Source organism: Pogona vitticeps, chromosome 2 (genome assembly GCF_051106095.1).
Source record: "Pogona vitticeps strain Pit_001003342236 chromosome 2, PviZW2.1, whole genome shotgun sequence".
Taxonomy (NCBI): Eukaryota; Metazoa; Chordata; class Lepidosauria; order Squamata; family Agamidae; genus Pogona; species Pogona vitticeps.
Genome location: NC_135784.1, coordinates 290,477,427 through 290,500,385, shown reverse-complemented (window position 1 = coordinate 290,500,385; position 22,959 = coordinate 290,477,427). Strand labels below are relative to the sequence as shown.

At 44.3% G+C, this 22,959-nt stretch overlaps 3 protein-coding genes across 15 annotated transcripts in view; 1 reads left to right on the top strand and 2 right to left on the bottom strand.

Annotated features, from left to right (window-relative positions):
- The window catches only part of NIM1K (NIM1 serine/threonine protein kinase), a 47,558-nt gene extending 34,879 nt beyond the window's left edge, over positions 1 to 12,679 (top strand). For all 3 annotated transcript variants that reach the window (XM_020783572.3, XM_078384457.1, XM_072992790.2), the window contains exons 3-4: positions 10,665 to 10,933; positions 11,820 to 12,679. In XM_020783572.3, the coding sequence (XP_020639231.3) occupies positions 10,665 to 10,933; positions 11,820 to 12,566 (1,016 nt within the window). In that variant the 3' untranslated portion in view covers positions 12,567 to 12,679. The remainder of the gene's footprint in view (positions 1 to 10,664; positions 10,934 to 11,819) is intronic.
- LOC144586357 (uncharacterized) lies at positions 2,726 to 5,835 on the bottom strand. The gene is made up of 2 exons (XM_078384446.1): positions 3,080 to 5,835; positions 2,726 to 2,818 (listed from the first exon to the last, which is right to left on the bottom strand). The coding sequence occupies exon 1, from the start codon at positions 5,833 to 5,835 to the stop codon at positions 3,094 to 3,096; it is 2,742 nt and encodes a 913-aa protein (XP_078240572.1). The 3' UTR covers positions 2,726 to 2,818; positions 3,080 to 3,093.
- A 5,042-nt stretch (positions 12,680 to 17,721) lies between the features above and the next one.
- HMGCS1 (3-hydroxy-3-methylglutaryl-CoA synthase 1) overlaps positions 17,722 to 22,959 on the bottom strand; it is a 32,066-nt gene continuing 26,828 nt past the window's right edge. For 9 of the 11 annotated variants that reach the window (XM_020783613.3, XM_020783615.3, XM_078384454.1 and 6 more), the window contains one exon: positions 17,722 to 19,661. In XM_020783613.3, the coding sequence (XP_020639272.3) occupies positions 19,569 to 19,661 (93 nt within the window). In that variant the 3' untranslated portion in view covers positions 17,722 to 19,568. Of the gene's footprint in view, positions 20,438 to 22,959 lie in introns of all 11 variants that reach the window. The other 2 variants (XM_078384456.1, XM_078384451.1) reach the window with 1 other exon arrangement.

Genomic DNA, 22,959 nt, shown 5'->3' with positions numbered 1-22,959 from the left:
TTCTAGTTCAGTTCCCCTGAAATCAGTAGGTCAGGTTCACTGTGAGACACAGCACCTTTTAGGAACACTGAACACAACAAAGCTCATTACTGTGTGGCTTTCAACAGTTGAATGTAGTTTGAAGGAGTGCTGCTTGTTCATTTATAAACTGACTTTACATTAACAACCAAAGCTCCCTATTAGACTATCTGTACATCTAACCCAGTACAGTATTGTCTTCTTTGGCTGGTATCAACTCTGCAAAGGCTGAAGTAAAGGCTGCTTGCATCTCCAAAAGGACCGATATTCCATCCTTTTCCTAAAACTCGGGTGCTAGGAGTTGATCCTCATAACTTTTTTCATGCAAACCATGAGCATTATCACTGAGCTATAACTTTCACCACTTGGGAACTAGCTACTGCCACACTCCTGTATTTTTTTAACTAATGCATCATGCTTCAAATCATACAGGCAAAGACACTGCCTTTGAAGAGAGATATTGAACAGGGACAGAAGTGCTTATGTTTCAAAAGGGTGCAAAACCTGTCATCTGTCTATACAGTGTGGCTTTGCACAAAAGGGCCAGTCCAGTCATTAAGCAGAGTGAGGTGGCTTGTTCAGATGTTGAGGGGCACAAAATGGACTGAATGGTTTGTGCTTCTATGTGACCCTACTTATCTGCACTGAGCTTTCACCAATTGTCAGGCATTTTTTAAAATTCCAAGCAAGCGGGGATTTCTCCCTGAAAACATAGGAAATATTTTCCTCTTTTTCATGAAAGGTCATGTCTGTGTGGTTCCCCCTGCCTTCCTGCACCCTGTCTGGGAAGCATTGAAAAAATTGTCAGGTTGATGTGATAGAGTTATCTTTCTGGCAAGCGTGATGGGTATCTGTGCTGCAGAGCTGAATTAGGTTCAGAGGCTTCTGGTGCTAATCTATTGATTGATCAAAATTAGAATGACAATTCCATTTACACTCTAAATCTTATGTAGGGAACAGTGTGGCCAAGATCTGAAGAGCTCCTTGAATCATGTCCAGTAGAACAGTGGTCCCCAACCTTGGGCCTCCAGATGTTCTTGAACTACAACTCCCGGAAGCCTTCACCACCACCTCTGCTGGCCAGGATTTCTGGGAGTTGAAGTCCAGGAACATCTGGAGTCCCAAGGTTGGAGACCACTGCTGTAGGATATTCAGCCTGCACCCTACGACATCTGCCTGCCGGCATGACCGAACACTCATCTCTTTCATAGCCTTTGTGTTGCTTTCTGAAGCAGGATTGGAAGCACATAGAGAGCTGCAGTGGGAATGAAAATCTGCCCTCCCAGTTTTATTGAGGAAACCAATTCTGTTAGCAAAAGAAGCCCTTTGGAACCTGGCCTTTGTTTTTTTTCTTTTGACACAGTAGACTCTCTGTTCCTGTCCTGTATTGTAAACTGCATTTGGATTTCCTGAGCGGCAGCTTCATATGTGCCATGTTACACTGACTGACACTGAAGCTCATTTGCCATTCTGTTGTTCATTTGTTTGTGTTCAGAGAAATACCTCTGAGGCTCTTTTCCATCTCCTTTGTTTTGGCACTATCCTGGATAATGTGTTGTGAGCTGCAGATTTGGTCACTTCATTCATAATTCAAGATAATGTCTGAACATGTTAAATTATCATTTCCTCCTGCATGAGTACTGTTTCCTTTTGTTTATCCAGTGAGTGGGACATAGGGTGGGCCCTCACTTTATCTCATGACTGCCCCTATTTTCTCAGGAGTCTTTGTTGAGGGACTTTGTCAGATGCTTTTTAAAATGCCAAGTTTAATAATGATCAAAATCCTGTTGTGTGATGTAGTAAATCACACTAGAGTAGGCCTATTGAATCAATGGGCATTTGTTGAGTCAACTTCTCTATAGGTTCCATTGATTCAAGAGGGTCTACTCTAACTGCAACTAGCAGTTAAACTCAATTTGAAGTTATGGAGGAGTTGATATCCCATTGATTCAAAGAGGTGCACTCTGGCTCAATTTACAATATTAAGCAACATAGTTTTGGCCAATGATTTACAAGTCACTGCTCTCTCAATAACATAAAAATATCGATGGAGAACCCTTTGTTCTCTTATGAGCAAAAATAAATCTACTGAAATCTATACACAAGTATAATTGTATTGAGATTAATTGTTTTGATGAAAGTACTACGTTCTTGGTTGCATTGTGCAGCATTTCCTCAGAATAAGCCAATGGGGCAGTAAAAATCTGGAAAATTAGATTGTTGGAAAGCTTGGAGCTCTCCACGAAGTAATTTCTCTTGAGAATATCTTAAACTTGAGACTTCTTCCTCCTGTGCAGGTCTGTGGGAAGAGCTCTACAAGGGAGCTGTAGGTAACCTTCTCCTTATATGCCTTGGGGCCAGTAGAAATTAAGACTAGACGCACAATGAGCACTTGGGCTGTCGGTGCCCACCCCTCAAGATTAAACTAGTCAAAAAAAAAAAAAAGAAGGAGGAGGTGCTTCTTTGCTGCTTGTCTACAGAGTCCTCAACTAAGACTTGTCTTCTCTTTCAAGCTGCCTCTTCAAAGACTGTTTATTCACCTGTATGCTTTGGAGTATGCCACATCCAGTATTCTAAGAAGTGGTTCTCAGTCTTGGGTATCTGGATTTGTTGGACTACAATTCCCAGAAATCCTGACCAGCACAGCACAGGCTTCTGGGAGTTCTGTTCCATTTGAGGGCCCAACGTTGGAAAGGACAGGTTACTTACCTGTAAACATGGTTCTTCAAGTGGATTCTCCATGAATACACACTAATGGGTTAAGTCAGCACTTGTGCTGGCCTCTCGGAATCTTCTAGAGCTGCAATAGAAAAGTAACAATGTTCAGGTTGCCCTGCACTGAGCATGCTCAGCCCGCCAACGGCTCAGTTCCACATGTCCGCCATGTGAAAGTTGCAACGTCTTACATCCACCAGTGACGAACATGTGGGGAGGCCGGGCGGGACGTGTGTATTCATGGAGAATCCACTTGAAGAACCATGTTTACAGGTAAGTAACCTGTCCTTCTTCAACGTGGTTCTCCATGAATCCACACTAATGGGTGACTAGCAAGCACACTTACAGGATGGTGGGCCGTCACTGAAGCAGTGAAGTCAAAACAGCCCTTCCAAATTTGGTCTCTGCTTTAGCCCGAAGGTCCAACTTGTAGTGGGTAACAAAGGTAGAAGCATTGGACCAAGTAGCAGACCGACAAATCTCTTGGATGTCGATTCCTCTTAGCAGGGCCGTAGATGTAGCCATGGCCCTGGTGGAATGGGCTTTGAGACCGTCCGGCACAGGTTTCTGCAGCAGTTCATATGCCAGAGAAATAGTAGAGACTAGCCACCTGGAGAGGGAAGAGGAGGAAGCTGGAGAACCTTTACGGGGCCCATAAAAGCAAAGAAACAGTCTGTGGGTCTGTCTGAAGTCTTTAGACCTGGTAACATAATAGGCCAGGGCCCTACGAACATCCAAAGAATGGAGCATGCGCTCAACTTCCGTAACAGCGTTAGGAAAAAGGGTCGGTAAAATCAAAGGTTGGTTAACGTGGAAATCTGAAACGACTTTGGGCAAAAACGTAACGTCTGGATGGAGAACAACCTTATCTTTAAAGAATTGCAAATAAGGGGGGTCAGCGCGGAGGGCAGCTAACTCGCTTGCCCTCCTGGCCGAAGTAATGGCCACCAAAAATAGAGTCTTGAAGGATAAAAACTTCAAGTCACAAGAAGCCATAGGCTCGAAAGGATGCCTGGTCAAACAATGCAAGACAGTCTGCAGAGACCACTGAGGCACTGGTTTCTTAGCCGGGGGTCTCATATTGGAAAGTCCTTTGAGGAAGGCCTTGAAGGTTGGGTGAGAGAACCACCGGGATGACTCCGAACCAGACGGTTGAAACGCTACAATAGCCGCCGTATAAACCTTTAGTGTTGACAGAGACAGACCTAGATCAAAGAGATGTCTCAGATACAGCAGAAGAGATGATAAGGAAACAGGGGAAGACTGCAAGCCACGTTCCTTAGCAAAGCGAAGAAAGTTCCTCCACTTGTAACCATAAAGCAACTTGGTTGCAGGTTTCCGTGCCTTGTCAATGACCTCTGTCAACGCTGGAAAATCCTCCACGCTGTTAAGTGGAGTGTCTCCGGTTCCGGGTGAAGGACATTCCCTCCGCTCTGAGTGAGTAAGGTGGGAAGTGATGGTAGTGCTACTCTGTCCACTGACATTTGAAACAGCGTGGAAAACCAAGGTCGACGCGGCCACCAAGGGGCAATCAGGATGGCCTCTGCCCTCGTCTGCGACAGTCTGACTATGACCCTCTGCAGGAGTGGAAGAGGAGGGTAAAGGTAGATGGGGTCTCTGTCCCAGGGTATCATAAAAGCATCCCCTAGGGAGTCTTTTCCCCTGCCGGCCCGAGAAGCATATTGTGGACACTTCCTGTTGTGTTGTGTGGCAAACATGTCCACCAGTGGAGGACCCCATCGCTGACAAAGGGCGTTGAAGACCGTCTGGTCCAGCTGCCATTCGTGAGATTGAAAAGGACGGCGACTGAGCTCGTCTGCCAACTGATTGTCTGATGTGGCAACATGGATGGCTACTGGGAATATGTGCCTCTGGTAGCACCATTCCCAGAAGTGTACTGCCAGAAACAGAAGGGACTTCGACCTTGTGCCCCCTTGCTTGTTCAGGTAATACATCGTGGTGGTATTGTCCGTCACAACCTGCACAGCTTTGCCTTGTAAGAGAGGGAGAAAGGCTCTGAACGCCTTTATTACTGCGAGCATCTCCAGATGGTTGATATGTAGAGATGCTTCTTGGGGTGGCCACAGAGCATGAACCTGGTGTTGTAAACAATGTGCCCCCCATCCCACTGGGCTGGCGTCCGTTGTCACTTGTATGGTAAGTTGCAGGGGGCGAAAGGGTCTGCCGATCGACAGGTGCGGATGAAACAACCACCACTGGAGTTGGGCCGCAAGTTCTGGGGTGACCCTGAGGCGCTTGTGTTGACTGTCTATTGCCGGATTGAACAAGGCTAGTAGCCACGACTGGAGAGAACGCATTTTGAGCCTCGCATGGGGCAGAGTGGCCGTTGTTGAGGCCATGAGTCCCAACAGATGTTGTGCTAGTTTTGCCGAAACTGTCCTGCGTGATGTGAACTTCAGGACTGCTCTCCTTATTTTCTTGATGCGTTCTGGAAGTGTGAACATGCGAGCTTGTACCGCATCCAGTCTGGCGCCTATATAATCCATCACCTGAGAGGGGTGCAAATGTGACTTCTCGTGATTGATGGATAGGCCCAAAGCCCGAAGTGTGTGTAGAACTTGTTGAGTGTCTCGATGTGCCTGCTGCTCGGACGTGGACACAATCAGCCAATCGTCGATATAAGGGTAGATCTGGATCCCTTGCAGACGAAGATAAGCTGCCACCGGAGCCATACACTTGGTGAAGGTCCGAGGAGCTGTGGAAAGGCCGAAGGGGAGAGCCACGAATTGGTAAACAGTGTCCTTGAATATCAAGCGAAGGTACTTCCTGTGGGACTCGTGGATCGTCACGTGAAAGTAAGCATCCTTCAGATCCACCACCACAAACCAATCTCCTTCCTTTAGCAGGTGAATGATGCCTTCCAGAGTGACCATCCTGAACCTCCGAACATCGAGATAGGTGTTGAGATCCCTCAAGTCCAGTATGGGTCGAAGACCGCCGTCCTTTTTGGGTACAGTGAAGTACCGGGAGTAAAACCCGTTCAGGACGTCTCTGTAAGGCACTTTCTGAATAGCCTGCTTCTGAAGTAGAGTGAGAATCTCTTCTTCTAGGATGGGGTCGAAGGATGTATGCCTGACCCATCCTAGAGGAGGCAATTCTGTAAACTCCAGGCGGTAGCCTGAGCTGATAATTTTCAAGACCCAGTTGTCTCGAGTGATCTTGCACCAGCTCTGGAGGTAAGGAGACAGGCGAGTAGAATGGTGGGTGGCCTGGATGCTCATTGGGAAGTCAAAGGTATTGTCTTGACTTCCGGCCGGGGGGCTTAAAGGATTGACGCTTGTTGCTCTGTGGCCTGAAGCTGGAGGCTGAAGAAGAGGCCTGAGATGATCTTGCAAGTGGTGGAGGCTTAAACTGGCGAAATGTAGAGGATGTCGCCTGCTGGTAAGGTTGTTGTTGTACCTTAGACCGCCAGTGGAACTTAGAAGGTCGTGGTTGCTGATGTACAGCATAAGACTTGGCCGTCTTCTTACTCTTATGCAAGTTCTCTAGGTTCTCGTCCGTTTTCTCACTAAACAAACCCGAGGCATCAAAGGGCAGATTTCTGATCCTGGATTTGATGTCCTCCATTATGTCTGCTGAGCGCAGCCAAGCATGTCTTCTCAGTGTGATGATGGATGCCAAGTTCCTGGCATTAGCATCCGCCACATGACGTGAGGCTAACCGCTGATGTTTGGAGACGGTCTGAGCCTCAGCGTGGGCATCAAGGCATGTCTGCCTTATGTCTTCTGGCGCTACCTGAAGTGCTGGGAGTACTCTAGCCCATAACTGTTTCTGATAAGCCCCCATAGCAACAAGGTAGTTGAGGGCCCTGAGGGCAAAGGTCGTCATAGAATATAACCTTCTCCCCAACACTTCCAAGTCCCTACCCTCTTTATTGGTAGGGGTTGGATGACCCTTAGCAGGTAAACGTCCTGCACTGGACTCTACCACGAGAGAGTTAGGAGCAGGATGTTTCAAAAGACACTCAGTCTTTGGTCCATGCACTCTATACATGTTTTCAGTCCTTCTGGAGAAAGTCGGTGAATCAGCTGGATGTTCCCAATATCCAGTGATAAGGTCCATTAGCTCTGGTACATAGGACAAGCTAACCGGACGAGACCTGTCCTTATGAATGTCTCCAAAAATGAGGTCATCCTCCCTGGAAGGAGACTTCTCAACCTCCATGCGTAGAGTTGATGCCATCCTGGAAACCATCTGTGGATAGGATGAGAAGTCCTCGGATGGAGACGATGGATGAATGTCTGCTGCATCAGATGGGAGTGGTTCCCCTGGCACAGGGGTGTCAAGGGAAGCATCAGACGCATCACCATCCTCTTGGTCGGAAGAGGGGCGAGAATCTTGTTCCTCGTCATCCTCAGAAGACCGAGGTGTGGGCGAAGGTAGAGACCCTCCTGCAGGCTTCGAAGGTTTAGGGAGGGGTGGTCTACCAGGAACAGGAGGGGGAGCCACAGGCTTCTCCGGCGCCGACGGTGTCGAAGGCACCGATTTAGTAGACTGCCCCTCCGGAGATAAAGCTCGATCTTCGTTACGGGGCACCGGTCTCCGATGTCGTCGCTTTTTCGGCGGCAAAGCGGAGGACGAAGAAGAAGAGGAATAATAGGTCCTCTTCCGGCGTCTCTTTCCATCCCTCGATGTCGAGGAGGAGTCGGTAGAGTAATCCCTCCGACGTCGATGTCGTCGTCTCGACCGTCGCCTCTCCCTACTATCATCAGAGTCCGATGTGGAGTAATCCCGGCGTCGGTGCTTTTTACGCCTATCGGCGTCGGAAGCCCGCTTGCGCTTACGATGGCGCTTGTTCTTTTTCGCCGGTGGTTCGTCCTCAGGCTCTGACACCGGGCGTCGAGGAGGGTCCGGGCGTCGAGGAGGGTCCGGTCGTCGAGGAGGATCGGACTCGACGGGCTTCACCGGTCTCCTTGGGGAGGACACGGGCGACTTAGCGGTCGGCGATCCCGGTGTAGACGACCGGGATCGAGATGCCCGTCCGGTTAGAATAGGGCTGTCGGGCTGGTCGGTCAGGCCAGAGATAATTCTTCCAATCTGGCTGACCGTAGGAGACCTCTCGACAACGACCAGCGGTTCCTGTCGGTGTGGAAGAGAGGCTCCCGGCTCCGACATGGATTCCCGATCGCGGGATGAGTCTTCCAAGATCGGTGAGGGCAACGAAGTGGAGATAGGTGGGACCACCAAGGTAATCTCCTTCGACTTCGTCCCCGCTTTAACCGACTCTTTCCTCTTTTTCTGGTGTTCCGACGTCGATGGGACTGCGGTATCAGTTGAAGCCGATGAAACCATGGTCTTGGAAGAAGACTTCTTCTTAGACTTGCCCTTAGAGATCTTCTTAGAGGGCTTGTCCGGAGTGGTAGCCGAGGTAGACGGGACTACCCGGATCTCTGAACGTACAGCCGAAGAGGAAGGCGCTACCTCCATAGCAGATGGTTGAGAGGCCGAAAGAGTTTGTTTCCACAGTGAATACTTCAACCGCTGTTGACGGGCTTTCAGGGTAACTTTGGTGAATTGTTTACAGTGTCTGCACTGGGATACCAAATGCGATTCGCCCAGGCAGTACAAACAAAGCGAATGCCCGTCCTGAAAGGGTAGCTTTCTAGAGCACGCGGTGCAGAGACGGAAAGGTCCTCTCCTGGGAGATGGCTTTTCCTTCGGAGGCATAGGGCGGTAGACCAAACCTCTATGTCGCAGTAGACCAGACTTCCACAGGAATAGAAAGCCCGGTAGACCAGGAGTCAGAAGTGAAGAAATGTGTTCAGCGCGCCTCACAGTAGGAGGTCAATCAGCGGCAATCGAACAAGTCCGGTTGGCGCGTGGCGCCTCAGCAGGAGGCCTAATAGGCCAATTAGGCCAAATTGGCCTGAAGAAAAACGCCAGAAGCTAGAGAAAGGTCAAAATCCAGTCCAATTTCAGGGCAACGACAGGCAGATCAGCGGTATTCAGTCCAAGTCAAGAAGACGAAAAAATACAGAAGAAATCAGCCAAAAACAGGAGCTCTATCCGAGAGGTTCCAACTTTCACAAGCGGAAAAAAGGAACTGAGCCGTTGGCGGGCTGAGCATGCTCAGTGCAGGGCAACCTGAACATTGTTACTTTTCTATTGCAGCTCTAGAAGATTCCGAGAGGCCAGCACAAGTGCTGACTTAACCCATTAGTGTGGATTCATGGAGAACCACGTTGAAGAACCACTACTCTAAACAATACTTGGTTGTGACAGGAGCATGATCATCTTTGCCCACCATCTGTTACCTCCAAAGAGTTCAACAACAACTCCTTGTCATCCTGGAAAAAAGTGACAAGTGGTGCCATAGATTTCTGTGGATCTTTATAAAGGACTTGGATGAGGGAATAGAAGGGATGCTCATCAGATTTGTAGATGACACCAAACTTGGTGAAGTAGCTGTTACTTCACAAGGCAGGATTCAAGATGATTTTAGCAGATTGGAGAACGGGGGCAAAACAAATTGAATTTCAATGGGAGAAAAATGTGAAGTTCTACATTCAGGTAGGAAAAATGAGAAACATACCTGCAAGTTGGGTGACATCTGGCATGGCAATATTATGTCTGGAAAGCATTTGGGGTCTTTGAAGGCCACAAGCTAAACATACGTTAGCAGTCTGATGTGGTGACTGAAAAGGTTAAGGCAATTATTGACTGTACCAACAGAAATATAGTGTTCAGTTCAAGAGATGTAATGGTGATGCCTTGTTCTGCTTTGGCCAGACCTGACATGGAATACTGTATCTAATTCTAGGCACCACAGTTTAAGATGGATATTGACAACCTGACATTTGGGATACAGTGGTGCCTCGCATTACGACGTTAATTCGTTCCAGTGAAATTGCTGTAGAACGAAAACGTTGTAATGCGAAATTAAAAAGCCCATAGAAACGCATGAAAACCCGATTAATGCGTTCCTAGGGGCTTGAAACTCACCGTCCAGCGAAGATCCTCCATAGGGCGGCCATTTTTGCTGCCTGTGCAGCAAGGAATCCGTCCCAGAAAAGAGCGGGGACCCATTTTTTTTACCAAGTGGCCATTTTGAAACTGCCGATCAGCTGTTTTAAAATTGTTGTTTTGCGAGAATCGGTTCCCGAAGCAGGGAACCGGTCATCGCAAAGCGAAATTCCCCCATTGAAACCATCGTAAAGCGATCGCTTTTGCGATTGCAAAAAGTTCATCGTAATGCAGTTTCGTCGTTAAACGGGGTGCCCGTCTTGCGAGGCACTTCCTCATAGCAATAGCAGTTTGACTGTAGAATGGACTAACTTGCAAGATGCTGGGAAATGTTTTAATCCCCGCACAGCAGGGATGTTGGCAAGCCTTTAGGTCTGGGTCCTGAGTCCAAGTCTTTGGTACCAAGTCCTGAGTTTGAGTCCCTATTAAAAAGGGAACAAGTGGGTGGGTTCTAAGCTGTAAGTTGAGTCTGAGTCATTGAAAAAAAAACCCAGCAGAGTCCAAGTTGAGTCACTGGTGTGACTTAAGTCCAACTTGACAGCGAGTCTCACAACTTGAGCCCCCATTACTGCTACACAGTATTGACGGAGATGGATCAATATTATAATAAAAAGAGACAATATTATTTATTTACTAAATACATATTTTAATTGTATTTTTTCTACTTTTCTGTCCGTTGCAACCAGAGTGATTTATTACAATATGTTCCATTCATTTCATCTTGTCTTATACTCTCTAACATAATATTAATCTAATATATTCTACTTAAATTGGTGTAGATTTCATCCAGGTATAAAGAGGTTCCCATCCATTCTGTCATTTAGTGTATCTGTCAAAATATCCATTTCTGCTAGTTCCAAAAGCTTCTCAATAAATTTTCTCTATGTATTAAGCAGGATAGATATTATACTTACTTACAATGTGAAACTTAACAACTGTCTTTGCAGAAAAAGTAGCTATCAAGATTTTAGATAAGACGAAATTAGACCAGAAAACACAGCGATTGCTTTCCCGTGAGATTTCCAGCATGGAGAAGCTGCACCACCCCAATGTCATCCGACTTTATGAGGTTATGGAGACGCTGTCTAAACTGCACCTGGTGATGGAATATGCTGGTGGAGGGGAGCTCTTTGCTAAAATCACAACCGAAGGGAAGTTACCAGAAGTGGAGAGCAAACACATATTCTCTCAGATTGTGTCTGCTGTAAAACATATGGTAAGTTAATTTCTCAGGTTCCTCCAGGGGCAGTTCTCTGTGCTTCTCTTGTTTCTAAATGGGAGGGGAATGGGTGGTTTCTTAGACATTTGTTGGACTGCAATTCCCATTGATCCTAGCCAGCATGACTTCAGTGGGGCAACACGTTTTCCTTCCCCTATTTTGAAGAATACGCACAAGTTGCTCCATTCACTGCAGGCACACATAGAGCATGGGTGTGATCATTGTTCCAGGGTTAGCAATTAGCGGAACTGTGGAATCAACATGATGGCAATGGTGGGGAGTTTCTGAAGGCCCAAGGCAGAAATAGGAAAAGTTTGCATTTTTAGACTACAACTCCCAGAATATCTTGACCCTTCTGGGTGAGGTACTGTATTTTTTCGTGTATAAGACACACCCCTCCACTTTTCTAACCCAAAATTAAGAAATCTACGTGGGGCTTAGCAAGTGTAGGGGGAAAAGGGATCAAAGCCCTGCAGGATCACTTTGATCCCTGTGTTCCCCTCCATTTTCTCTCTCTCCTCAGCTTACTTCCATGTATAAGATGACCCTCAATTTTTAGTCTAAAGATTTTAGACAAAAGTAGTCTTATACATGGAAAAATACGGTATTCTGGGAATTATAGTGTAAAGAAAGAACACCCCAACACCATCTTTGGTCTTTGGGTTATTTTTGCCCACCTTCACAACCTTGAAGGACACTTTCTGTTTTTAATGGAGGCTCTTTCAGGCCCAAAAGCAGGCCCAGAGAGGGGCAAAAGCATATAAGAGTATTAAAATGAGAAGACTGCGCCCCAAGAAGCTTCTGGAGATACAATTTGCCTAGCCCTGCCTCCTAGTGGATCTGTTTTTGACTGTACTTCATTTCTTTATATTTTGCCTGACAGCATGAAAAGAACATCATTCACCGGGACCTGAAAGCAGAAAATGTATTTTACACCAGTAACACCTGTGTTAAAGTAGGAGATTTTGGATTCAGTACCATTAGTCGAAAAGAAGAGGCCCTTAACACCTTCTGTGGTTCTCCTCCTTATGCCGCCCCAGAGCTTTTCAAAGACGAAAGCTACATTGGGGTTTATGTGGACATCTGGGCACTAGGCATTCTTCTTTATTTCATGACAACAGGACTCATGCCCTTTCGGGCAGACACAGTGGCCAAACTGAAGAAGTGCATTCTTGAGGGGATGTATGTATTCCCACCGTTCCTGTCAAAACCTTGCCAGGAGCTGATCCGGGGGGTCCTCCAGCCAGTACCGTTGGAGCGCTATTCCATCGAGCACATAATGAGCAGCGAGTGGATGAAGGGAGTGCAATATCCGAAGCCCTTGGAGCCATTTAAATTGGATCCAAAATATCTGTCAGAGAATGGAACACTCCGAGAGGAAGATGCTGAGGTAAAAAATGTCCTGAACAATTTGGGAATCACAGAGGAACTTATTCAAAACAACCGTGGGAGAGATTCTCACAGCTCAATAACTGGGATCTACAGAATTGTTTTACATAGGGTCCAAAAGAAACGGGCCATGGAGGCTGTTCCTATAATCACCCAACCAGAACCCACAGAGCAAGAGACAAAAAAACATTCTACTTACCGAGGCCTCAAACATTCATCTAAGCTCTGTTTAATTTTATAAACAGCATAGCTGGTTCAATATTCAGCAAACCTTAGAGATATGTTTGATTTGACACCAGTGTGCTCTTTCTCTTAGCATTTTTGTAATTTTGAAATAAACTTTTTAAAAAATGATGCCTTAGACTTCTCATGTATGATTTCCTACTAAAAAAAAAATTCAAATAAAAATGGCACAGAACAAGGTGCCCCGCTTGACGACGATAATCCGTTCCAGGAAAATCGCTGTTAAGCGAAATCGTCATCAAGCAAAAAAAAAAAAAAAAAACACCATTGGAATGCATTAAAAATCGGTCAATGTGTTCCAATGGGGATATACCTCATCGTCCAGTGAAGATTGCCCATAGAGAACCACCGATCAGCTGTTTAAAATCGCTGTCTTCCAAAGCAGGGGTCCAGAAAACAGCCATTTTGTGAAGGGAGTGAAGCCATTTTACGAAGGGAAGCCATTTTGCAGAGCCAGAAAAATAGTCTTTTAGCCTTGAAGCAGGCTCCTAATCGACGTCAAGCGAAAAAACCCCATCTGAACCATTTTGTGATTGCAATAGCGATCGCAAAAAACTCATCGTAAAGCGATTTCAACGTCATGTGGGGTAAGCGTCAAGCGGGGCACCACTGTATATGAAAAGTCAAGCTAGATAAGAAATGTTAAGAGTAAAGTGTAAACCAAAGGATATTTTCTCAGTTTGAAGTCCGCCCCATTGTATTTAGTGGTGCTTACTCCCAGGGTAGGTGTGTATAATGCTATAGCTGTAAATCTGTGATTCTAAACATTGTTGCATTAGGGACAGATGTGGTTGTTCTTTTGGACTAGTTTCCAGAATTCCCCAGCCATCATTGCTAGCAGTCATTGAAAAATTATTTTTTCTTCTTTCAGGTCATGGTGTAAGTCTAAGTGACCTGCATAGGGCTTGCTTAGGAGTAAACCTACATAGAATGAAGTTGCCCTGTGATCCATTTGGGAATAGTTGTGTGAATTGAGGGTTACCATGGTCATTTAGGAGGACCCCCTGAGTGTACTCACACATTAACATATCACAGAGATTTAAGTAATTGTGCTTCTGGCTTCTGTAGTACAATGGTGCCTCGACTTATGAAAGTCCTGACTTGTGACCAATTTGAATTACGACCAGCTCTGGCTGCAAAATTTTGCTTTGACTTGCAACCGGAGCTTTGAGTTACGACTGGAAAAAAGACGGGGAATTCAAATGTACTGTTGGCCAGCGAAGAGGCTGCTTCTTTGTAGCTCTTTCCCTCCAGCAGTTTGAGAGTGTGCGTTCGGAGGAGGCTTTGGACTGCCTGGTAAAGTACTACCAGTTCTGGGTGGGTTTTGCAGCATGGGCTTGGGCTGGGTGGTGGGGTTATGTTTCTATGCTGTGATGGGTCTTGTGGTATGTTTTTGTGTTTTTAGTGGAACAGATTAATCACGTTTCTGATGGGTCTTGCAGTGTGTTTTTAAGTCCCTGCTGGAATGGGTTTGTTTGATTTGGAGGGGGGGCGTGACTTACATCATAAAAGACAGTACAGTATTTTAAAGCTAACAGCAGTGAGCATTTAGTTACTAAACCATATTAAAATAAGCAATATATTGCATATGTCTTGCTTTAAAGGAGTTGTGATGGTGAAAAAAGACATCATCATTCCACCATGCTATTTGAACAAAATTTTTGAATGTTTTCCTAATCATTTTGATTGCTAGTGGGTTGGTCTTGTTAATTACAGCACTAATTGACAGTATGACCTAGTCCTACAACTGCAGAGCTGGAAGAGACCCTATGAATTATTGAGTGCAGCCCCTGTCTCTGAGGCACGGTGGGGAATTAAACTCCCAACCTCTGGTTCTTCAGCCATATACCTGAGCTCTCCAGCAGTTGTTTACAACACTCTTTGTAAGCATCCTGCTTTTACCATCTGGTTGCTACAGAAAGTCCAGATAGATTGACCTCAACAGATGTCTACCTACCTTCTGCTTAAAAAACCTCCAATGAAGGATACCACCAGCCTGCAAGGTAATGAGTCCCACCGTTGAACTGCTATTGCATTCAAGTTGGTTCTTCTAATGTTCAATCAAAGCCTTCCTTCCTATTACTCTCTGAAGACCTAATGCTTCCCTCTGCAAGCAGTAGAGAACGTTATTAATAGCTTGTTCTCCGGTGTGTCAGCCCTATTTAAAGAGAGCCTACATAGAGTAGGCGAAGTTAATTCCCTTTAATTAGGGAGTAAGGAAGGGAATGGTCACCACCTCAGAAATCTAAACATGGCAGGTTGGCAGTGGGGAGAAATAATAGCTAAAACTACTCAATTTTAAAACCATTCACTGTCTCAGTGGGGCAGCTAGGAACCAAATCAATCCTGAAATTTTCCAGACAATTTTTTGATTCTCAGTCTGATTCTCTCAGCAGCTGCTGCTTTGCTTGTGGGCCCATCAGTGGGTTTGCAGTCTATCCACAATGAAATAGTGGAGGCAGTGGAAGATACGTGGGCCTGGCGTGCTCTGGTCCATGGGGTCACAGTCAGACATGACTTAACAACTAAACAACAACATGATCAAATATATCTGGTGGTAGTATACTAATTTTGCATTTTCTAAGCAGCTCGCTGCTGGAAGATGCAAAGTTGTAGCAGCTCAGAAAGGGAAAAGAGGGCTTATAGTAATTGTGGTAATCTGTACTCCACTACAGATTATTTGTTTCATAGCCCTACCACTTCAGGAGAACAGGCAAAGCAACAGCAGCGGTGGAATCCAGGGTGACTGCAACAAAACAAATTTAGCAAAGTAGCAACCAACAGCATGAGTAGACTTTACAGTTACACAGAATGGCCATCAGTCAGCAGAAAAGAACTTTGCTTTTCACTACAAGTTAAGCATGGATCAAAGGGCTAGAATGAAACATACCTCTCAAAGGGAACACAAACATTGCAAGTCTCTTAATTAAGAATTTAACAATCCAAGCAGCTGACTTCTCACTAGTTTAGAACTGCATGTGGGATTATTGAAACATTTTACATTCCTACATCCTTGCCTTCCAGGTACAGTGGTACCCCGCTTGATGACGAATCTGCTTCACAACGTTTAAATGGGCAAAATCTGCTTTACGACAATCGGTTCCCTGCTTTGGGAACTGATTCTTCGCATTACGACGATCAAAATAGCTGATCGTCGGGTTTTCAAAATGGCTCCCTGCTGTGATCAGGACAGATTTTTGCTGCACAGGCGTCAGAAAATGGCTGCCCTATGGAGGATCTTCGCTGGACGCCGAGGTATTTCACCCATTGGAATGCATTGAACCGGTTTTCAATGCATTTCAATAGGCTTTTTTATTTCACTTGACGAGGATTTCGCTCTACAGCTATTTTGCTGGAACCGATTATCCTCATCAAGCGAGGCACCACTGTACTTAATTTTTAAAAAATTTAAAGATCTAAATGCTTGTAGAATTAAGTCTCTTTGGCTTAGGTCCAAAGGTCCTTTTGTGTCCCTGGAAAGTACCTGAATCCAGTTTATATTCTACAACCAGATGTGGGGTAAGATCTGACAATCCTCATCCCTGACAGCAGGCTCTGGTTCTATTGCTGAGAATCCAATGTGTCAGAGGAAGGACTGAAGATAGTCAAGGCTGCTCAAATTCTGGTGTTTAGATATACGCATACAAAGCATGTTTACCTTTACAATATAGTATCCAGTTTAGAGCAAAAATACATCTGCAATCACCTTAACTTTTAAAAAATAATAATAAAGGCCAATGTAGGCAAGTTCTGATCCATGGGTTTACTTTTGCTTCAAGTTGTAATGAACGGTGTTCTTTTCACTGGGGGATGGTAACAAAGAGAAAACGAACAAACACCATTAAACCTAGCTAGGCATACAACCAAGCAGTTTAGCAGAGACCAAGAACTTATTTTCCTGATGACACATCATGGCTGTTCACATCAGGATACTGCTGAACACTGATCAGTAATGTGTATTCTGAAATCATTTCAAAGTTGAGACCAATATGTGTGAATTCTGGATTTAAAGTTCTTCTGTAGGTAAATGCAGGTTATCCAAATCAGAATGTGTCCACAAATAGCGTGCACAACACTGTGAAAGCAAGGTTGGGAGTAGCTTCCTTTACCACTGTCCCAAAAGTTAGCTCTCTACTTGTCACTTTACAGCACCCAGGACAATTCAGAGAAATAGCTCACCTCTGACTGTGCAAAGGTTAACACTGTGCATGGAATAGATATGTTTAATCCGCTTGAAGTTCAAAGGACACACCTTTGTGTTATCTAAATAGGCCTCAATATTTTTGAGATGCTTCCTTACACCAAAATTTAGATTCCCTCATAGATAAACACCATCTTGTGAGACAGAAGGCGAGAGGGATGCCCACTCGCTGGAGAGCCATCCCTCCCCCACAAGAAGAATAAGGAGGAGAGTCCCCAGCCAGCCCCAGAACCTGCGGCAGAAGCTCAGCAAGGGACAGAAATAGAGGAGTTGACTGAGAACTTGCAGGGTATGACCATGAGGAAAAGGCAGGAAAGGAGAGGAAAAAGAGGGTGGAGTTTGAGGCAGGAACAGGTGAGGTAAAAAGGAAGGAGAGTCAGTAGCCGCCAGACTGGGAATGGGTGTGGATGGAGGATCCCTGGACAGGATTATGGGAGAGGCTGAGAGTGCCTAAAAAGGAAGCGGATTACAGAAGAAGGGATATTCCCCCTCCCCCTTGCTGGAAGGTTTGCGGGGCAGACCGTGAAAGACTGGGTCCCTCTGCTGATTTACTGGAACCATTGAACTGTAGGTATGGCAACCCGTTCCTGTTAGAAGATTGGAGACCCCTTCTGGACCCACTGGCAGAAGGTGAAAAGACTCATAACCATGTCACAAACACTTGTTTATTGTTAAATGCACCAATAATCTTTCACCTGTTTTGAAGCAACAAAAATCTACTGATTTCTTTGAACCAAAAGAAGAGCCAGATTAATATTAAACAGATGTTACGGTTCGCCATGCTCCTCTCCTCCCAGTTCTAGAACTGCAAGGCTTGAACATGGAAAGGGGCGTTAATGACTCTTCTGCTTACTGTAATTAGATCTGCATCCCCAAGTGCCAGCAATGACAAATTGCTCACAGTCAGGCTTAAGTTGTATTAGGATAAAATGAATGACAAAACTAATGCCAGTAGTTCAAACAGCTCAACATTTATTTTACAAGGCATCTGCCTCATCATTTGTGAGGTTTACAAAGATTACATTTTGTGCAATGGGGTTTTTTTTTGCCTGTCCATTGCCTGCAATGGACTTGATATGCTTCTGACAACATGTGAACATACTTCAAACCTGTCCTTTGCTCCTTTGTCACATGCAGTCACAGCACTTTAGAGCCCATTTGTTTATCAAGTCATGTTAAGTCAAAGCATGTCCAAGATGATGTACAGTTGTTGAGATTATCAAACCTTAGTCAATAGCATTTTTCTAAAACAAGCTACATAACACCAAAACCTTGCATCTTAGCATGGTACATATTGGTTCTTGCAAATCTTACTAGACAAACTTGTTTGTGCTGTTGTGTTAAAGCAAAATAGAATAGGGCAAACTGTAAGTTTAATGTAAATACAAAGTATTTTACAAGCGAGGAGCTTTTTTTCCCTTTAGTTCCAGTTCATTTAGGCCTACCCAACATGGCCAATGGACTCCCACTACAGAACCTATAGATACTACAGTGGCCAATACAATGGCCAAAGTATTTCCTCTGAAGTAGGTGTACAAAAATCAACGGATAAATCTGAAGCAGAAGAACCTGCCAGCGAAACAGAACCTACAAGCTATGGACCATGCTCCTCCTGCTGCAGCCTTAGACAGGCTTCTCTTGTGGGCCAACATACAGAGCTCTCCAGAGGGTTTTGTTCCACTCAAGAGGGCAGACATAGTACTGCTTTTCTTACAGTATGTGCTTAGAAGACTACAGAAATGAGAATGGCTTTACATAAGATTGAAACAGAAGCCACATCTAGTTGTGCTCAAAGCTGTATCTGTTGCCAAGAATCCCACAACATATGTAGAGAAGGCCTGACAAGGAAAATTTTCAGGATCAGTCCATTCTTAGGCTGAACATTTGACAAGTTCTTTGGAAGCTGAGTGTGCAAAACCAACTCTCAGGTAACCTTTATAAAAGGTGACATGGGAGAGGTCTGAAAGTATGTGTTGGAAACATTTTAAGAAGCCAACCAGTCCCCATTCCCATGTTCTGCCATAAGAACAGGGGTGGGTGGATGTCGTTCACTCTCAAATGCATGTACCTTTTAGCTCTGAAAGTACTACAAAATCCTATTTCAGGAAAGGGGAGGAGTTTTTTAAATATGACCAAACAATTGGCATCCAGATTATTTGTAATCACAGTCACCTTTCCGACTAGATTTGAGCTAATAATGGCAATTGGAAAAAAAATATTCTCCAATTATTAGCACCTTGAAAAAACAAATCATTTGCACCTTCCCCAAACCCATGGGGTACTTTAAGGGGTAGAACAAGGTTTCTATTTAAGAGACAGGGTGCTTACACTGTTAAGGCACATAGGACCCCAACATTTAAGACTAAGATGACATGCATACATGGCTTTAGATCACATTATTTCTCTCAATAATGGCTTTTAAAAAGAAGTCTTGCTTCTTTTCTGGATGATAATTTACAAACTTCGTTGGGATTTTATTTTAAAATGGGCCAAGAGGGGTGGGAAGAACAACTGTATTTTTCCTGAGCCTAAAATTAAAGTACCTAGGTTCTGAACCATGACTAAGAACAACCAGAAAGAGCCCTTGGTAATTTCCGTCCCAAGAAGCACGAGAACCTTTAGTGTTATGAAACTACAAATGTCAACAAACAGCATCAAAAGACAGAGCCTCAAGAAATAACAATTTTTCATGCTCTAATTAAGCAGCACTGTACAGAAGAATGTGGGTAATAACAGTTAATCCCATGTACAACCCCACCTCTCCCCTCATCTTTTCAGCTCCCACCTCATAGAGGTATCCTAATGCTCCCCATTGGAAAGGGAAACAGCGACTGCTTCAGAGTCTGTTTTTGCAGGAATTCTTGGTACTTTCTTGGCAGGGCTGGGGATATGCTGGAGGGAAGAAAAGGGAAAGGGGGGGTAAAACACACATCAGGACACATTAAAAAGCAGTTACCAGTTAAATGCATTTTAGGTGTTCCCAGTTTCTTTTGAAATAGCAATCAGACAAGAGGGAACAGCATCAAACCATCTCTTCAGACAATATTCCACTAAAATCTTTAGTTGACAATGAGGGATTTCAACCTGATGAGACACTTAGGAAGTTTTCCAAGTCAGAGAAGATGTATAGGCTGAAATTCTGTTCTCTTAAGTTATGCCACATAAAGCTGATGACCTCCATCAGCTGCAGCAATTTTCCAAAAATTAAAAAAACCTGATCCCCACCCACCCTCAAAGGGCCTGCAGTTCCCATAGAATCCACTTCATCAAAGTGAAGCTGTTGGGAGGCACAGAACAAAGTCTTTCATTTCTAAAACTCGCCACTAGCAGGATGACTTTATTGGCAATGGTGATTTTTGTAAATTAAGGCATGCGCCCCATTCCGCAGCCCCCAATGCCTTCTTCATGATGAAGGGGGTTCATGGGAGCATTGGGACCTCTGGGGGAGGATCAGAAAAGTGTCATTTCCGACACATTGCAGTGTGTATGTTATGCAGCATAACGTACAGAACAGGATTTTAGCTACAAACATTTAGATATGGGTGAAAATGGCAGTCCTCTCATCTGAAGAGTTATTCAGAGAACGTCAGGTTGCAGACATGTTTTTCTTCAGATTTTCAAACCTGACATTTTGCAATGGTCTTTTTATGATAGAATGGACAATTTATCTGAAATGGAAAGATCAGTGACAGAAGAAAAACCAATCACCATCATGTCCCAGATTTCTTTTGTATCAATAACAATGAATAATAATTAGATATCTTTCAGCAGCAAAAACAAAAAGCAGGTGAGGAGGCTTCTGATTTTGGAGCATGGAAATCAAGAAAAACAATCTGTTACTAGCTCTTCCAAATCCAGTGCAAGTCCAGTATAAGACTATAAATGGTATATGATAGGGTGGGCAAAGTAAAACCCAGACACTCTGGATAAATATTTCCCTGAGTCCCAAAATGGCAAAGCCTCTGGAGGGAATAATTTTCCATGTTTATGTTATTTCATAACTTCCCTGTCCACTAGTTTTAAACTAAAAAAGGCATTTAAAAATACGGCAAGTGAACAGCTTTGCTTTTAAAAGGAAGTCTGAAACAGGCATAAGAAGGTCCTGAAATTATATACAAATGGCAACCTGTATGCCCAAAAGTGGGAATGTAGTTTGCCATTTGAGGGAGGGGGCAGTTCCACCTCCCAAACATCAGGGATAGAGTTTTCCTACTGTCTTGGGGAGGAAAAGCCCTCCTACTGATTCTCAGAAGTTGCTCTGTCCTGGTACTGGAAAACAACCAAGCTTAATAAGAGCTAAAAAATCAATTTTACTGCAAAAAGCATGCTTTGCTCAAGGCAACGGATCTTCCTACGAGTTCTAAACACTGGGAAAGCATCGTAATTTAGAAAATGTGATATCAAAGGACTGAGAATATGAAGGGTTTTTTTGTTGTTACGAGGGGGTGCTGATAAGTGTTGAGCCTTAGTAAAAATTGAGCTAGGAAGCTATAAATTGCAGGGTGCATTGGCCAATTTGTTTATATTCAATGGTGCAAAAATCAACTACCAATGATTTTAACTTAAATTTCATTTTCCGGTCCAAAGTGAACATGGCGGCACCTCCAGAAAAGTTCAGTGTTGAAGAGCATAGGACCACAATCAAGTTCCTGTTTCTCCAAGGGAAAGGTGCAAAGCAGATCCATGAGGAAATGTCACAAACTATGGGTGACAGTGGCCCTTCATATGCAACAGTTAAATGTTGCGTTGTCAATTTTTAAACTGGCTATTTCAGTGTTGGAAGTGAGAAACCCAGTGGAAGGCCCGTTTCTATCTCTGTGCCTGCAAATGTGAAAGCCATCCATGACATGATCATGGAGGTGGTTCCCCCAGGCCAAAGAAGTTCCGAGTGCAAAGGTCAGTGCAGAAGCAAATGGCAACAGTTTTTTTGGGATAAGAAGGGAGTTCTGCTGGTGGACTACCTCCAACAGGGTTCAACCATCAATGCAAAATATTACTGTGTTTTATTGACGAAGCTGAGGCAAAACATCAATGAAAAATGTAGAGGAAAGCTCTCCAAAGGTGTCATCTTGTTGCATGACAACACCTTGTCATACACTGGAGGACAGAACTGACCTCCTTAGGGTTTCAAGTGATGCCCCATCCACCCTATTCTCCTGACCTGGCTCCTTCTGACTATTATCTGTTCCCCAAATTAAAAAAACACCTAAAGGGACAACGATTTGGGAGTGTTCTGGAGGCAACTAATGCTGCAAATGAGTGGTTACACCAGCAGTCTGAATAATTTTATTTGTAGGGATTTAAGAAGCTGCAGGACAGATGTCGCAAGTGCACTGACTTCCTGTGGAAATATGTAGAATAGTGTGGCAGTTACAGCTTCCTAGCTTAATTTTTTTCTGGGAAAGGCTCAATACTTAGCAGCACCCCCTCATATTTTGTCAATTGTAGGAAAAAGTTGTTTGCAAAATCCTGGAACATGGGTACTTGTTCAAGAAAAGAGATAATCTAACCAAATGCAGAAATTGTTGAGATATTGCATGAACATTTATATTACAAAAGCTCAAGAAAGGGGGGTGGGTATGTATGATTTGACAAAGTGTACACATTACTGAAGAATGCAACTTACTGGAACAGTAAATACAGACATACTCCGCTATATGCTCTTAATATTCTGTAATTTATTTTTGCAAACAGGAGAAAAAAAGAAGGAAAAGTTATCAAAGGGCCCAAACTTTGTGTATTTTCTATCTAGAAAACTCAGAAAAAGGTCATCATAAGTCACGATTGACTTGATGACATACAATTACTATATTAGTAAATTCCACTTAAGCAAGGCAACTGGCTAAGATTTAAGTATTGTTGGTGTGTGCATTTATGGTTAAGGGAAGGTGGGGGAAAGGGATGAGTAATTATGCAGTTTGCTTCTAATGTTAGGCACCTGCTCTTTCATGTTTTAGGATTGCAATTGGCAAGTATTTCCAGAAACTGCAGCCCATACATCCAAATCTATGTATCTGTAGGCTTTGCTTTTGACTTAGTTATCTGCAGCACTGGCTTTTTTACCCTTGCTTCTAGTTACTGATTTGCCAGAAAGCTAGCTAGCTAGCTGCTGTAGTACTTCTGGAACACTGTAGGATTGATGTTCATTAGGCTCTATAGAGGTTGTCTCCTAAAGAACTCCAACTCCCAG